The sequence below is a fragment of the Moschus berezovskii genome, chromosome 16 (assembly GCF_049115385.1).
Source record: "Moschus berezovskii isolate FMDL1 chromosome 16, NW_MosBer_1.0, whole genome shotgun sequence".
Lineage (NCBI taxonomy): Eukaryota > Metazoa > Chordata > Mammalia > Artiodactyla > Moschidae > Moschus > Moschus berezovskii.
Window position 1 is genome coordinate 82,474,395 of NC_142475.1, and position 15,629 is coordinate 82,490,023.

The 15,629-nt window shown below is 56.8% G+C and overlaps 1 protein-coding gene across 4 annotated transcripts; it reads left to right on the top strand.

Moving 5' to 3' along the window:
- Positions 1 to 2: 2 nt before the first annotated feature.
- GLI4 (GLI family zinc finger 4) lies at positions 3 to 13,478 on the top strand. Of its 4 annotated transcripts, XM_055432293.2 has the most exons (5): positions 3 to 133; positions 2,086 to 2,192; positions 8,689 to 8,857; positions 11,610 to 11,726; positions 12,436 to 13,478. In XM_055432293.2, the coding sequence occupies exons 2-5, from the start codon at positions 2,094 to 2,096 to the stop codon at positions 13,344 to 13,346; spliced, it is 1,296 nt and encodes a 431-aa protein (XP_055288268.1). In that variant the 5' UTR covers positions 3 to 133; positions 2,086 to 2,093; the 3' UTR covers positions 13,347 to 13,478. The 4 variants fall into 4 exon arrangements, with proteins under 4 accessions (XP_055288268.1, XP_055288269.1, XP_055288270.1 ...); XM_055432294.2 differs by lacking the exon at positions 11,610 to 11,726; XM_055432295.2 differs by lacking the exons at positions 3 to 133; positions 2,086 to 2,192 and adding an exon at positions 7,404 to 7,554.
- The last annotated feature ends 2,151 nt before the right edge of the window (positions 13,479 to 15,629 follow it).

The following is a 15,629-nucleotide window of genomic DNA, read 5'->3' on the forward strand; positions in this document are numbered from 1 at the left end:
ATTAAATGCTGCCACCATGGGCGCTTCCTGTCCTGGCCATGTTGGCCCCAGGATGTTGATGGCAGCTTGGATCCAGCTTTTGCCTGCATTGCAGCTTTGCAGACACAAGGCAGAAGGCCAGCTCTCCGTTCAGGTGATTTCCACTTCTCCAAAACCAGCTCCCAGGTTCTGTCCCACGTCCTGCACATCCATGTGCGTGCCTGTCCTTGGCTTCCCTCCAGGAGTGGTCTGGCTGGGCCTCCGCGCTCTCCTGGGTGGGGGTGTGGCTTGCCCCAGAATTTCGGCACAGTATAAGAGGGATGAGGGGCCTGTCATCCAGGAAGTAATACGGTTTTTTATCAGTAAAATGTTGACACCTACATTTTCAGCTGTTTGGACCAGAAAACTAATAATGACCCTGGTCTTGGGGCCTCCTCCATCAGAAGACAGGATAGAGTGCTCCCGGTGCAAACGTGTCTCCAGGTTCAGGCTCTTGTTCTTTCTAAAAGCTACAGCATTGCAACAGCTCTACCTGCACCAGGCACCTCCATTCCACAGCTCAGTGGGCCCTCCTCCCGTGCCAGCAGCCCAGCCCCAGGTGTGACCAGGCATACCTGGCACTGTGGTCCTGCTCGCACAGTCCTGGAACTGGAGATGTGATGAGGCAGAATTGTTCAAACAGGTGACGGGGGGCTGGCTTAGGGAAAACACACCTGGGATCCTGGTGGGAAAGGTTGCTGTAAAGGATGGTACTGGGACATTCAGCAAACCTTGGGTCTAGACTATCCACCAGTGGGGGAGGGGGGACATCAACATCCAAGCTCCCTGGTTTGATGGCCTGCAGCCATCTCAGACAATGTCCTTGTCATGAAGGATGTCTGCTGTGGTCTTCAGGGCCACAGAACAAGGCCACATGTCTGCAGTTTGCTCTCAAAGGTGAGCAAAGAAGCAGTAACAACAACGCACAGACACTGAGTTAATGACAACGCAGGCTGGCAGAGCTTCCGTTAAGGGTGGGTAATGACTGTTCTTGGCTTTGCAGCCATCAGACCTCTGTCACAACTCAGCTCAGCCATGACATGCAACAGCAGTCAGAGTACAGAGACAAACAAGCACGGCTCTGCGCCAGTAAAGCTTTATTTTACCCAAGCAGGCGGTGGGCCAGATTTGGCTGATTCTAGATGAAAGACATGTGACATGTCCTGGGGGTGTCTGCATCTGCTTCAGAATGGCTTGTTTTTTATTTATTATGCTTTATAATATCCCCTGATGAGTATATTGTTGTATATAAAATGTTGTGTAACACGTATTAATGCCACAGATGGGAATACATCACATGAACTGTGGAAAAATTGTCACTCTGGGTGTCAGTGTGTCTCTCATGTTATTGCCAATGGGAAGCATGATGGCAAGCCACTCCAGTACTCTTGCCTAGAAAATCCCATGGATGGAGGAGCCCAGTAGGCTGCAGTCCGTGGGGTCGCTAAGCACGACTGAGCGACTTCACTTTCACTTTTCATTTTCACACATTGGAGAAGGAAATGGCAACCCACTCCAGTGTTCTTGCCTGGAGAATCCCAGGGACGGGGGAGCCTGGTGGGCTTCCATCTATGGGGTCACACAGAGACGGACACGACTGAAGTGACTTAGCAGCAGCAGCAGAGTCCCTCGAACTACAAGGAGACCCAACCAGTCCATTCTAAAGGAGATCAGTCCTGGGTGTTCCTCAGAAGGACTGATGCTAAAGCTGAAACTCCAATACTTTGGCCACCTCATGCGATGAATTGACTCACTGGAAAAGACTCTGATGCTGGGAGGGATTGGAGGCAGGAGGAGAAGGGGACGACAGAGAATGAGATGGCTGGATGGCATCACCGATTCTGTGGACATGAGTTTGAGTGAACTCCGGGAGTTGGTGATGGACAGGGAGGCCTGGTGTGCTGTGATTCATGGGGTCGCAAAGAGTCGGACATGACTGAGTGACTGAACTGAACTGAACTGAATGATCTGTTAAATAAAAAGCCAACTTAACCATTTCCTAACGTGCAGGCTGTTTCTAGTTTAGGTCACTATCAACAACGTGGTAAATATCTTTTCCACATTTAGGGCCAACGATGGGTTGCCAGAGATGGACTAATGGAGGGAGATCATGCTGGCAAATACCTTGCTCCAGGTTGTGCCCCAGAAGTGCTCCAGCAGCTCACAGACAGCAGGTGAGTTTTAATCTCGCCAGTTTGTTAGAAGAGAAGAAACACTCTAATCTGATATCTTTGATTTCCAGAGAGGAGGCGGGTGCAAAGAGCGTAGTCTCTCGAGCCAGGATTACCGACTCACCCTCATACCCTGGAGACGTGGGGCCCGGCCGGTCCTCACCTCCTTGTGTCTCCAGTTCCCCAGAGGTGACATCGGGGCACTGACGGTGCTCAGCCTGGTCACTGCCTATGTGTGACCTCAGTGCCACCCTGACCCCCAGTTCAGCCCCTGTCAGCTCTGGTCACGTGTTAGTGTCCTTAGTGGGGGGACACTGGCCCACAGGCATGAGAGGTGGCCATCTCTCCCAGGAAGACAAGAGAGACGTGAGAAGACAATCGCACAGCCTGTCTACACTCAGCCACCGGCTCTTCTGCCGCCTGCTGTTTGGCGCAAACTGATGGGCTCATTTCTCCTTCTTCTGAATTAACCATGACGACACCACAGCACCTCCAAGCCCTGAGCCCCACACCCTGCAGACATCAGTCTGGTTTGATGGTTTTGTTGGCTATTGCTCTTCAAATGAAACTCAAATTCCAGAAAAAGAAAACCTTCTAAGTAACCTAAGTCAAAGAAAAAACCATAATGAAAGTTATAAAATACTTAAACCTGAATGATGATGAAAATGCAGCTTGCTGGAACCCATGCATCTGTGGTCAGTTAATCTACAACAAAGGAGGAAGACTTTACAGTGAAGAAAAGACAGTCTCTTCAGTAAGTGGTGCTGGGAAAACTGGACTGCCCCATGGAAGTCAATGAAATTAGAGCATTCTCTAACACCATGCACAAAGATTAATTCAAAATGGATGAAAGACTTAAATGTAAGGCCAGTAGTATAAACCCCTTAGAGGAAAACAGGCAGAACACTTTTTGACATAAACTTGCAACAGTATCTTTTTGGATCCACCTCCTAGAGTAATAAAAATAAAAACAAAAATAAACAGATGGGACCTAATCAAACAAAAGCTCTTGAACAAGGAAAGGAAACCATAAAATAAAAAGACAAGCTACAGAATAGGAGAAAATATTTGCAAATGATTCAACTGACAAGGAATTAATGTCCAAAATATACCGACAGCTCATGTAGCTCAGTATCAAAAAAACAACCCAATCAAAAAATGGCAGATCTAAATAGACATTTCTCCAAAGAAGACATACAGATGGCCAACCAACATATGAAAAGATGCTCAACATCACTAATTATTAGAGAAATGCAAATTAAACCTACAGCGAGGTATCACCTGACACTGGGTCAGAATGGCCATCATCAGAAAAGACAAATAATAAATGCTGGAGAGGGTGTGAAGAAAAGGGAACCCTCCTGCATTGTTGGTGGGAATGGAAACTGGTGCAGCCACTGTGGAGGACAGTATGGAGTTTCCTTAAAAAACTAAAAATAGAGATACCGTATGATCCAGCAATCGCACTCCTGGGCATACATCCAGAGAAAACCACAATTCACTGAGCAGAGGAGTGGATGAGAAGCTGTGGCCCATTCACACAGCAAACTACTACTCACCCATAGACAGAGCTGAGCGCTGCCACCCGCTACAGCAGGGGTGAGATCCAGAGATGTTATGCTTGGTGTAGGAGCCAGGCACAGAAGGACAAACGCTGTGTGATTTCACTTACATGAGTTCCATTTCACTATGTGTATTCATACAAATGATGAATTGCCCTGGAGCAGGCAAATGCACAGGAAGTGGAGTAGCAGTTTCCAGGTTGGAGGAGGGCGCTGAGGCTTTGACAGGTACAGTTTCTGTTAGTTAGTGGTGACAGGTACACAGCACTGGGAATATTTAATGCCACTGAATTACTTACAGTTGGTTAAAATAATAAATATTATATATTGTTTTACCACAACAAAAAAAGTCTGTTGAATTTGATATACCAATAACAAATGCAACTTTCTAAAGCTGTCATCCATTTTAGCAACAAAAATGGCATTTTCTGGCAAGTTGAAGATGTGCTTACCTGCTGACCCAGAAACATCACTTGCTGACAAGCCGGAGAGGAACTCTGGAACATGGGCCTAAAGAGACACCTATGGCAGTATTTATGCTGAAGCGGGTAAACGTGCATCAGCGTCAGCAGGTCTCAGACACAGCGCCGTGCAAAGACAGGAGAACACGCAGTATGATTTCAGTCATTAGCTTGTGCAAAGCCAAGAAAACAGCATGTCATTTGGAGGTGTGGATGTGAGAGTTGGACTGTGAAGATAGGTGATCGCCGAAGAATTGATGCTTTTGAACTGTGGAGCTGGAGAAGACTCTTGAGAGTCTCTTGGACTACAAGGAGATCCAACCAGTCCATTCTAAAGGAGATCAATCCTGGGTTTTCATTGGAAGGACTGATGCTAAAGCTGAAACTCCAATACTTTGGCCACCTCATGTGACGAGTTGACTCACTGGAAAAGAGTCTGATGCTGGGAGGCATTGGGGGTGGGAGGAGACGGGGACGACAGAGAATGAGATGGCTGGACGGCATCACCGACTCGATGGACATGAGTTTGAGTGAACTCCTGGAGTTGGTGATGGACAGGGAGGCCTGGCGTGCTGTGATTCATGGGGTCGCAAAGAGTCGGACACGACTGAGCAACTGAACTGAACTGAACTGAACTGATGGGGAGAAACAAGAGTAGATCCCCCGCCGGAAGGGCTCGGGGTTTGGTGGCCTCTGCTTCCTGAAGTGGGTGGAAGCTGGGCAGTGTGTGGTCCAGCCCCATTATTTCATCATAGCACGTACACCCTAAGAAACAGTAGTTTGTTTCCTCGCAATCCTGTTGCCAACCAGGGTGGGGTCCCCCACACTCCAGAGCAGCGTGGTCCTGTGACACCTTCCAAAGCTGAAATGGCTGAAAGCAAAGAGGCAGTTGACTCGTTAGAACACACCGGATTCAGGGTGCACAAGACAAATCAAGATGACACCCCCAGAAACGGTTAGCAGCCCTGGCGCCTTAGTGCTGAGCCTGGATCCGAAGGAAGGAGCTTGGCGCGGCCACTCTTAGCTGCCTTGGGAGCAGCTGCTGTAGAACAAAGGCTGAGCAAGCTTTTTATTCATTTTTTTGCCTTTATCTTATCAAAGCTAAAATCCTCTTTGGATTTGTTGCAAACCAGGTACCAAAAAGCAAAGTAGTGTAAAGCGAACTTTCAAAAAGCAGGGGAGACCTCTTTGCCTGGGAACAGAGTTGAGCCATGTCATTGCTTGATGCCCACCCCACAGACCCTGTGATCACCCCATCAGGGCCTGGTTCCGACACGCTTATCTGTCCTCCCCTCTGAGCCCTACCCACTTTGCCTCATTAGAGGGGAGGTCCTCACGAGGGGCGATTTTGCCCTCAGAAGGGGACGCTGGCAATACCTGGGGACACTTTGGCTGTCACAGCCGAGGGGAGGAGTTCTGGCAGTTGGTGGGTGGGAGGCAGGGAAGATGCTCAGAGCCCAGGCTGCTGAGGGTGGGGACCCTCAACTCAGGAAGGGCTTAAGAGTCACAGGGCCAGAGACAGAAAGTAAGCTGTTTGCTGGAGGTATCAGAGGCTGGAGATCTGGAAGGGAGGCAGCTTTCAGCAGAAGCTTGTGCACTTGAATGCACAGAAGCCCATTCAGGTTGAGAAGGCTGGCAGGGCCCAGGCGCCCCGGACCATGGGGCAGAGGTGGGCAGAAAAATGGTGATTGGTTGAAAGTAATTAGATCCCCTCAGGTCTCCCCAGCCTGGTAGGAAACAGAAGCCTGCCTCCATCCCTCTGAAACAATGAGCAGAACAGAATGAAGACGAGGACTGGTGAAAGTCCAGCCCACGGCCACCTCTGTCCGCCATCAGGGAGGACACACTTGAGGGTGGTGTGCATATTCGTCACCAGTCCCCCCTCCCCAGCCATCTCCCCATCTCTGGAAGCAGCCACGCTCCGCCAGAACCCCCAGGTGTCCTCACGCCCACATCCCAACCAGCAGCAGGTGTGGTCAGTTCTGTCCCTCACTCGCCTCCCCCAGCCTCCTCTCCACCTGGCCCATCTCTCCCTTCTCTCCTGCCTCCCCACCACCCTGAGCCCATCTTAAGTGCACTCTTCACTCCCTGCTCAGGATGTTTGGTGGCTCCTGGTGCAAGAAGAATGAAATCCAGGCTCCAGATTGACTTTAAGGCCACTATCCCGCGTGTTTTGGAGGCAGGGACCTGTCCTTTTCCACACTGTACCCCAGTCTGTGACTCGGGACCTGGTCCCAGGTCAGGCAGAGGAGGGCAGGGCTGGGACTCACCTTGAGTCTGGGGCAGGAGTCAGCTGCTCAGGCACCTTTTCTCCAGCTCCAAGTGTGCTTCATCCTCTTTCTCATTTCTCATCCCGGTCTCACCACCCACCAAGGAAGGCCCCTCCCCACACACTTGGTCCTTCACACGTCCCTGGTCATCCGGTTTCTCTGCTGCCGTGGCAGCCACCTGGGGCCAGATGTCTCCTCCTCGCTCATGAGATCCTCAGGCCTGGGGCTGTGGCTCCTCTCTTGCTGTCTTCTGTCCTCTACCTGCCCAGACTCAGAGATAGCTATGGGGAAGCAATTCCGCTTGACATCCATTCCTGGTGGATAGGTTCATGGAATCCTCCTCCAGCTGTTGCTTTTCCCAACAAGAGAGAATGAGTCCACTTATCTTTCTGGTTGTAAGATCTGGGCTGAGAAGGAGACTTAGTGAACATCGGGAAATTCAGGAAGAATTCCACGAATAGGTTGTGGGAAAATCTGTAACACTCCTCAGGACCTAAAGTTTGGGAACACACTTCAGTGGCAGGGTACTGTAGGGGGCATTTGAGACACCCTCTAAAGAGAGGAGGACTGTCTTCAGCAAGTTCCCTAGCAAATGATGGCCGTCCACGCTAGGGAAAGAGATTCCCCCGAGGATGCTTTGGATGGAACTTTTCTTCTTGCGGACGGGAGCACTCCTGTTGGCTGTAAGAACTGTGCTTGTAGAATATGTGTGAGCCATCCCTGCCAGGCGCGCGCTGCTCTGGAAGCGTGTGCAACCGGGGACCGAGAGGTCAGCAGACGAACCTGGGGCGACTGACCACGACAGGCTGCAGGCTCCTGTGATCAAAGGCCACAGATACTGGTAGGGCAGGTCCACCGGCCTCTGGCCGGCGCCGCACGGGTTAAGGAACTCCCCGCCCCCCGCGGCGCCCCGCCCGCCGTCCCGCGCGGCGCCCCGCCCACCGCCCCGCGAGGTCACCGAGGCAGTGGTCCTCCCAGCACCCAGAGCGTCCCGGAAGTGCGCGTGGCCGGGCGGGGCGGGGCGCGGGTGCACTTCCGGCCGGCGCCCGGGCGGCCACCTCCCGCTCGGAAGGTGAGTGGGTACCGGGCCGCTGTGGTGGAGGCTGCCGGGGCGCCCAGCCCCGCTCGCGCTCGCGCGTCGTCCCCGCGGGCCGGGCCCCGCCCCCGCAGCCGCCGCGACCTTGGCCTCGACTGGGGCTGGGGGCGCGGGTGGGGGCCGCAGCGGGCACACTGTCCCCGAACGGTCGCGGGTGCCCGCTTGCGGGGCGCCTCCCCACGCTCCCGGAACCCCAGGGACGGGAGCTGTGGCGACCCCACTCTGCAGACGGGAAAGAGGCTCAGCCGCTTCTGGCCCGAGGTCGGTGGCCAGACGCAGCCTGGGCTGCCTGCTCTCTGCTGCCAGGCGCCCGGAGTTCGGGCCCTCTCCCGCGGGGCACAGGCTCCAAATATTAACTAAGTGATTTAAGATGGGTCTTACCGGGAATGAGAACCTGCACCCCGGTTCAGGACTGCAGCCCCACCCTGTGGCAGTTTACCTAGCTGCCGGTGACCCTTGCCGTCATTAGGGGCTGAGGTCTGGTGGGGGCTGACCCCGAGGAGCCCTGTGGCAGCTGCCTCCCCGCTTCCTTGAAGCAGGTACTGTCTGCACCATTGCTGGATGTAGTTTGGTCCTTCCATTGCCCCTTTTTCACTCCCAAATAAGACCTTCTACTTCATTAAAGTGTGAAAAATAACTCCCGTTGGTCCAAGTTGTTGCAAACCAGATTGAAGGAGGGTATTTTTGACCCGGAGGAGACTGAGAGCACCGGGGTGTGCTGGGGTCAGGTCTGCAGCCTCTGAGGAGGGTTTTCCTCTCTGGAAGAGTCTCCTTGAGAATTAACCTGTAATGTTCATGCTCCAGCAGGCAGGGTTCAGTTTTTGTCTTCCCCAGAGCCAGCGGCCCCTAGCCGTGACAGAGGAGGTTTTTCTGGAAGAACAGCCTGCTTCTCTCCATGGGCAGGGCCTTGGGTTGGGAGAACATTCTGTTCCTGTAGGTGTGCTGGCGCTGTGCGCCTGGTGGAACTAATGGTTCCAACGCTCGGCCCCACTGGTTGCCTCTTGGTATTCCTTACCCAGGGAGGAGGCTCTGCCTGTGGCTGATTGCCACCCCCCCCCCCAGCACATCCCTCTGACCCCCCTCATCCTGCCATGGTTTTCATTTTCCCAGGTCCCCGGTGTGCACTCCTTCAGCAGGCCTTGGGGGAAGATGGCGGCCCTGGGGGACGGTCAGGAGCCCCCTCATGTCCTGTCCCCAGTCAGTTTCACATCACCCGGGACACCTGGAGCCCACCACCATGAAGCCCAACTCCACCTCCACCTCCACGGTCATCAACATGGTACTTGCCTCCCTGCACCATCAATGTGGGCAGACAGCTTGCTGGGGCTCCTGCACCCTGGTACCAGGGTTGGGACTCAGCCAGTGGTGGTTGAACTTTGGGCTGAGCTGTGTGAGCAGTAGCTCTCTAGGGGGCAGTCCCCTGGACTGTGTTTCTTTAGGGGATCAGGGCTGTAAAAAAAAAGCAGCCTTGATGGTCAGGCCTGTGTGACAGAAGCAAGTCACCTTGTCTCGCTCTCCCAGCCTTTGCTCCCATGCCAGGAAAATAGTGTCTAGAGATCTGGGCAAGCTGGTTTGGGTGGGGACCCCTGTGGGGATATAGCCACCAACCTTGCTCCAGCCCCCAGCGGATCTGGGGGTGTCCAGGTGTGGAAATAACCAACAGCTAACCAGCTGGGGAGGACGCCCCAGCCCTGTGGTGTGTGGTGCCCCTGGGCCCTGCTCACACTCAGTCAGCAGAGTCCGGGGTCTCCTTCCATGCCCCACGTTTACAGGAGGCCTGGCCTCACTCCTCTTACAGTGGAGGACACAGATGGTGGTGACAGATGTGTTGGATGGGGGCCCAGATGTGTTTCATCACTCTCAGGGCAAGTCTGAGCCCGTGCCACTGTCCTGAAGAGCTGGCACTGTGCCCGGGGCCCACTCTGTGCCCAGGGCTCTCACTCTTGGTAGGTCCCACATTACAGCAAGCGATGTCACGGCAGCTGAGCTAGGCTGAGCGCCAGCTATGCTGGGTGCCAGCTGTGCACTGGGGGATCTGTGGGGACAGAGAGAGCCGGGGGTGGGCACTGACACACAAGGACAGTAAAGCCTGCAGAGGTCGAGGGGGCAGCCTGAGGTCACAACAGCCAGAGATAATGGGTCAGTCAAGGACTGGAGTAGGAGCTCCTAGCGTGCCCGGTGACGGGCCAGGCTGGGGCGTGTGCAGCGGGTGTGGAGCTGGGTGCTGCCCTCAAGGAGCCCAGACTGCACCCCCCAGGCACACACCTGTGCGGGGCTGGCAGAGCCAGCTGCCTGTGCCCACACAGTGGTTTCAGGGCCCCCCACGCTGCCCCTGGGGGCCTGCACTTCACCTCCAGCTCCTCATGTCACCCTCACACCAGCCTGGCGAGTAGGACCTCCTGTCGCTACATCGCTAATGGGGATCTGGAAGCCCAGACCTGAGCCAGTGGAGACCAGCAGAATCCAGACCCTACAGCCTGACTGAAGCCCTTGCCCTCAACGCCCCTGTGAGCCCAGCGTGCCACAGCTCCTCCCCGGGGAGGCAGACCAGCAGGATACAGGACTCGGGAGGGGCTGTCCTGAGGATAAGAAGGCTGGTCCCCAAGCCCCTGCAGAGCAGGGCTGCCCCTGATCTGATCTCACCCAGCCACGGGCAGCACGGGCCCAGAGGCTGGTCTTGGGTGCTCTAAGCCATGTCCAGGTGCCCTGAGGGTTGCCCAATAGGAGGGAGTGGAGCTTCACCCCTCCCCACTGCGTCCAGGCTGTCTTCCAGGGCAGAGAGAACCCCTCAGACACTCGAGCCTTTCCTCTGCTGCTGAGGCTCTTCAGGGGTCCATAGAGGCCTCTGCATGAAAGACCCAGCATCTCAGGGACCTGCCCAGGGCTCTCCAGCCAGCGAGGCCAGGACTTCTGGAGCCCCAGCCTCCTGACTCCCGGGTCCAAGTCGGTGAGATGGGCCAGAACATTTGGGAGATCCACCCTGACAGGCCTGGGGTCCCTCAGACACAGCCAGGCCTGAGCCCAGCGACCCCCCACACACCCACCCCCCTCCCCTCAAGGACCATTTCTGAACCTGCGGCTGAGCATGGTGCTGGACACCAGGCAGAGCCAGAGGGTATCCTTAGAAGGGGAGCCCTGGTCAGTTCGAGCAGGGCAGGGAGCAGCATGGGCCGAGGGGCCGGGGCCTGGTCCCTGGCAGGGATGCTGGGTGGGGGGTGCAGGCGTGGGGCAGGGCTCGCCCCCTCTTCCCTCGCAGCTCCCAGAGACTAAAGCAGAGCTGCACTGCACTGGGCTGGGTGGCAGGCCTGGCACAGCCTCTCAGGGACTAGTGCCCTGCAAACGGAGGGCTGGACCCCTGGGGCTCGCAGGCTGTAGGAGGGAGGGGCCCTTGGCCAGGAGGCAGTCTTCCCAGAAGTGCCCCTGGCCTGGCGCCTGAGACTGAATTCCAGGTGCCCAGTGGCCACCCCCACCCCCTTGCTTCTCTCCTGCAAGTGGGTCCAGGCCCAACAACGCACTTTCTGGGCTGTTTTATGAGGAAAACTTTGAGCCAAAAAACCTCCCATTGCCTTCCCCCTGGAGCACCAGCCACAGCAGCGAACTGTCCACTTGAGCCTCAGGCCTGGGGGCTGCGGCCAGGGTCAAGCAGGCCTGTCACTGTTGCTAGTTGAGCGCGGCCTGCCTTCAGGCCAAGCTGTAAGCCTTCCATCACAGCCACCCTGGAGGTGCCCAGCATAGGGGGGCACAGCGCTGAGCTCTGTGAGAGACCGTGTCAGGATGCAGCCATATGAGCAGGCTGTCCACCTAGCTGGCCTCAGCCCCAGGCTTTGGGTGGTTGAGTGACAGTGGGTGAGGGCAGCAGCCCAGAGCGGCCGGCGCTCCAGGCCTGGCCCCCACACCTCCCCCACTGCAGTGCAGCCACTTGGTGTCTTGGGGCCCCTCACACACCCGTCTCCTGAACACACCAACCCTTTGTGGCTCTCAGGAGCCTCCAGAGGAGGGGAAGATGAGCCCCAGCCCCCTGTGACCCCCAGGCTTCCCCAGCAGCAGCCCTGAGGTGCCCTCCCAGCCCCCACAGGAGCAGGAGCCATCAGACCTGGACTTCCAGGAGGTGGCAGAGGCCCGGATCTGCAGAGACACCTGCTGGTCAGGTGAGTGAGCAGGGCGCAACAGGGCCCAGCCTGCAACACAGTTACCTGCGGCTGCTGCCCGCCGGGCTCCGGGCTGTGCCCACCACAACAGCCAGGCCCCCAGGCCCTTCCTGCCCCTGGCTCAGAGTGCGCTTCCATCCCCACTGATGCCCATCCTGTTGCCTCCACTGTCTGGGTTGTGAATGCTGCCCAGGCCCCCGTAGCCCTGGCACCACTGGCACCCCAGGCCGGCACTTGAGTTGTCCTGGCTCCCCTTCCCCCAGCGTACTTCCCACCCCACCCCACCTGGCTCCTCTAACCCCCTAAATTGAGCTCTGGCCCCATCCCCTTCTCCCCAAGGCCTAGACCTGGCTTCACCCATCCAAGCGCTTAGCTCCTCATTTCTTTGCCACCCCACCCTACCCCACCTCTCCCCCAGAGAAGACCTTGTCGTGCCCCCAGGGGTCCCTGAAGCAGCTCAGGGGCCGCAGGGGCCTGGAGAGGCACCGCCTGGCAGAGGACGTGGCAGGTGCTGGCTTCCCGAGCCAGCAGCCTCGGGAGCGGGGCCTTTTCTGTTTGGCTCCGAGTCTGAAACTCTTGTCCACCCCACCCCTGAGCAACCCATGCACGTCCCGTCTGCTCCCAGCCTGGTGCAGGCTCCCGGGGTGGGATGGGGTCAAGTGAGGGATGGCCGCTAAGAGCCTTCCACCTCTCCTGCTTCTCCTTTCAGGTTTGGAGTCGGAGCCAGAGCAGGCCCCATCGTCTCCCCACCCACATGGTCCTGAAGACGAGGTGCACCAGGCCGGGGGCGTGCTGAGGAGCCTTCCCTACAGACCCAGGGGTGGGGACCGCTTTGGGCAGGAGCCCAGCCTGGAGCAGCCAGCAGGCCAGCCACCGAGGGCCGGGCCCCATTCCCTGAAGAGAGGCACCTGGCTTGGGTCGCAGGGAGCTTCCGGGACGGAGGGCAGCCCGGGGCTCACGGCCGAGCTGGCGGGCAGCCTGAGCCGGGGCTCGGGCCTCGGGACCCAGCAGGGCGGCCCATGGGGCGGGAAGCCGCACAGGTGCGAGGCCTGTGGCAAGAGCTTCAAGTACAACTCGCTCCTGCTGAAGCACCAGCGCATCCACACGGGCGAGAAGCCCTACGCCTGCCACGAGTGTGGCAAGCGCTTCCGCGGCTGGTCGGGCTTCATCCAACACCACCGCATCCACACGGGCGAAAAGCCCTATGAGTGCGGCCAGTGTGGCCGCGCCTTCAGCCACAGTTCACATTTCACGCAGCACCTGCGCATCCACAACGGAGAGAAGCCATACGAGTGCGGTGAGTGTGGCCAGGCCTTCAGCCAGAGCTCCAATCTGGTGCGGCACCAGCGGCTGCATACGGGCGAGAAGCCATACGCCTGCAGCCAGTGCGGCAAGGCCTTCATCTGGAGCTCGGTGCTCATCGAGCACCAGCGCATCCACACGGGCGAGAAGCCCTATGAGTGCCCCGACTGCGGCAAGGCCTTCCGCGGCCGCTCGCACTTCTTCCGGCACCTGCGGACCCATACTGGCGAGAAGCCCTTCGCCTGTGGCGCCTGCGGCAAGGCCTTTGGCCAGAGTTCCCAGCTCATCCAGCACCAGAGGGTCCACTATCGGGAGTAGCGGGCGCTGACGATGCGGGGCAGCAGCTTGTGGTCCAGACGGCATTCCAGCGGTGGGCTCCTGCCTGTGCGCCCTCCTGGTTGGCACACCCGGCATCACATGCCCTGTCCCGAATAAATTCTTTGTACTTGATGGAGAGGAGGCCCAGGAGCTGACTTCATCACCGTCTTGGGCTCTGTGCAGGGTGTTGTGCAGATTGCATGTGCATGTGGGTCGGTAATAACAAAAATGGACCTAAACCTGGAGACTTCAGTTGGATACAGGGGGTTTTATTTTTACACGAATAGAAGCAGTATAACATGATGGCTCTGAAAATCGACTGGAATTTAAAGCCCAACTCTACACTTGACTGTAAGGTTAGACAAGTTAATCTCCAAATTTGTTTTCTAATTAGGAAAAAAAGATATATTAGTCAGGGCTCTCCAGAGAAGTAGAGGCAGTTGGAGAGACGGGTAGGTTAGGAATCGGCTCGTGAGGTTACAGAGGCTGAGATGCCCCAAGACCTGCGGGGGGCTGCTGGAGACCCAGGAGCATCAATGGTGTAGCTCCAGTCTGGAAGCCAGCAGGCCCGGGACCCAGGAAAATGCAGTGTTTCAGTTCACGTCCAAAGGCAGAATGAGACTGACACCCCAGTTCAACAGTCAGGCAGGAAAAGTTCACTGTGAACTTGGTCTTTTTGTCCTATTCAGTCTCTCAACTCATCGGCTGCGACCCACGCACATGAGGGTGAGCAGCCCAGGCACTTTACTCAGTCTGCTGACTCAGATGACCATCTCGCCCAGAATAATGTTTGACCAAATATCTGGACACCCTGTGGCCCAGTCCAGTTGACACACAAAATTAACCATCATTAGCAAGGATAAGATCGTACTTGATGTTGTAGAGTTGGCCTCATTCCTCCTGCTATGGGTGTTCTCTCTCTCTGGGACGCAGACCAGAGCTCAAAGGACCCCCAGACCTATTTGCTTCTATTTTACCCACTAGAGGGTAAGGGAAACATCCCAGAGAAGGGTTCTGCTGGGATCTTAGGCCACTTGCTGTCCATCCCTGGGCTAGGGACTCTTAACCAGGGAGATGGGCTCGGAGATTGCCATTCAGCCTGATTCAAAGTCACCCATGGCTGTTGGCAGGGTGCTGGGATGAGCAGACAGAACCACAAGTTCCTCTGCCCACATTTTCAATACCGTTATTGTCCACGTGCTTGTCTTTGTCAGTTGCAATGCATCATTCCATATGGGGCTACCTCAGTATCTCATAAGTCTGAACTGGACGAGGGGTTAGGCTGGACCCAGACTCCTGAGAAAGGAGCATCTCCAAGGCTGGTGTCAGAGCTTGCTGAAAAACAGATTCCCAGACCGCACATCAGGGAAGACAGATTCAGTACATCGGGGGCGGGGAGACGGGGGCCAGGGGATCTGGATTTAGCTCCAACACCCCCAGTGATGTTGACAGTGTGCCAGGCTTGGGGGCCTATGAGCTCACCCAGCCCCTCGAAGCAGGTGTTTCTGCATGGGCGACAGTCCCAGCCCTACTCAGACACCATCTGGAAGGGAGCCCAGCACTTCTGGACTGCCTGGCTGAGGCCAGGGTACTGCCCTCCAGCACCAGCCCTCCCAGTCCTGCCCTCTGGGGCTGTCATAGCCTGGCTGTACTCAGCGGAGGAAGAGCCCTCAGGATTTGAAGGTGGTGGCCGCGCTAGGGGCCGTCTCCTCGCCCCTGCAGTTCTTTCCTAAGTGCTGGTTCCTTCAACTGGTCGCAGGGATCGTGGACTTGCCTCAGCAGTGGACAGTAATATTCTCACCTCAGACCAAGCCAGCATGCGCCATTCCTCCCCTGGGCCGCCCCCAACAACCCAGAACTCGCCTCTGCCTCCCACCCCCTCCACCAGAGTTTTCTGGAGTCATGAGTTTGGTGGTGTCCCTTTCTTGCTTTCCAGAGTCTCTCCTACCGCGCTCAGGGCCCTACGCGCCGGGCCTCCTTGCCCTTTCCCTCCCAGGCTGTCTCTGCCTCACCGCCCGCCCTCCCAGGCTGTCTCTGCCTCACCGCCCTCTTCTCCGAGGCCCCACAGCCAGTTGCTACCCAGCACCTCGGACAGCTCCAGGGAAGCGCGCCGGCCCGAGGCTCTCAGGCTCAGCCCAGCGGCTCCCGGGGACTCCTCTCCGGGGACCCCTGCCCCGGGCCGGTCCTCCCAGGGGCCCCCTGAGCTTCCGAGAGCTCCGGGAAGTGCTGGCGGCGCGGGGAGGGGCTCGCTGTGGGCGCGGCGCGCGCTTCCGGCTCCCGCGG

Coding starts and splice junctions, on each gene's coding strand:
- GLI4 (XM_055432293.2), top strand. CDS start 2,094: ATGGGTTGCCAGAGATGGACTAATGGAGGGAGATCATGCTGGCAAATA. Junction 8,858..11,609: donor CCTCCACGGTCATCAACATG/GTACTTGCCTCC, acceptor TGTGACCCCCAG/GCTTCCCCAGCAGCAGCCCT. Junction 11,727..12,435: donor CAGAGACACCTGCTGGTCAG/GTGAGTGAGCAG, acceptor TTCTCCTTTCAG/GTTTGGAGTCGGAGCCAGAG.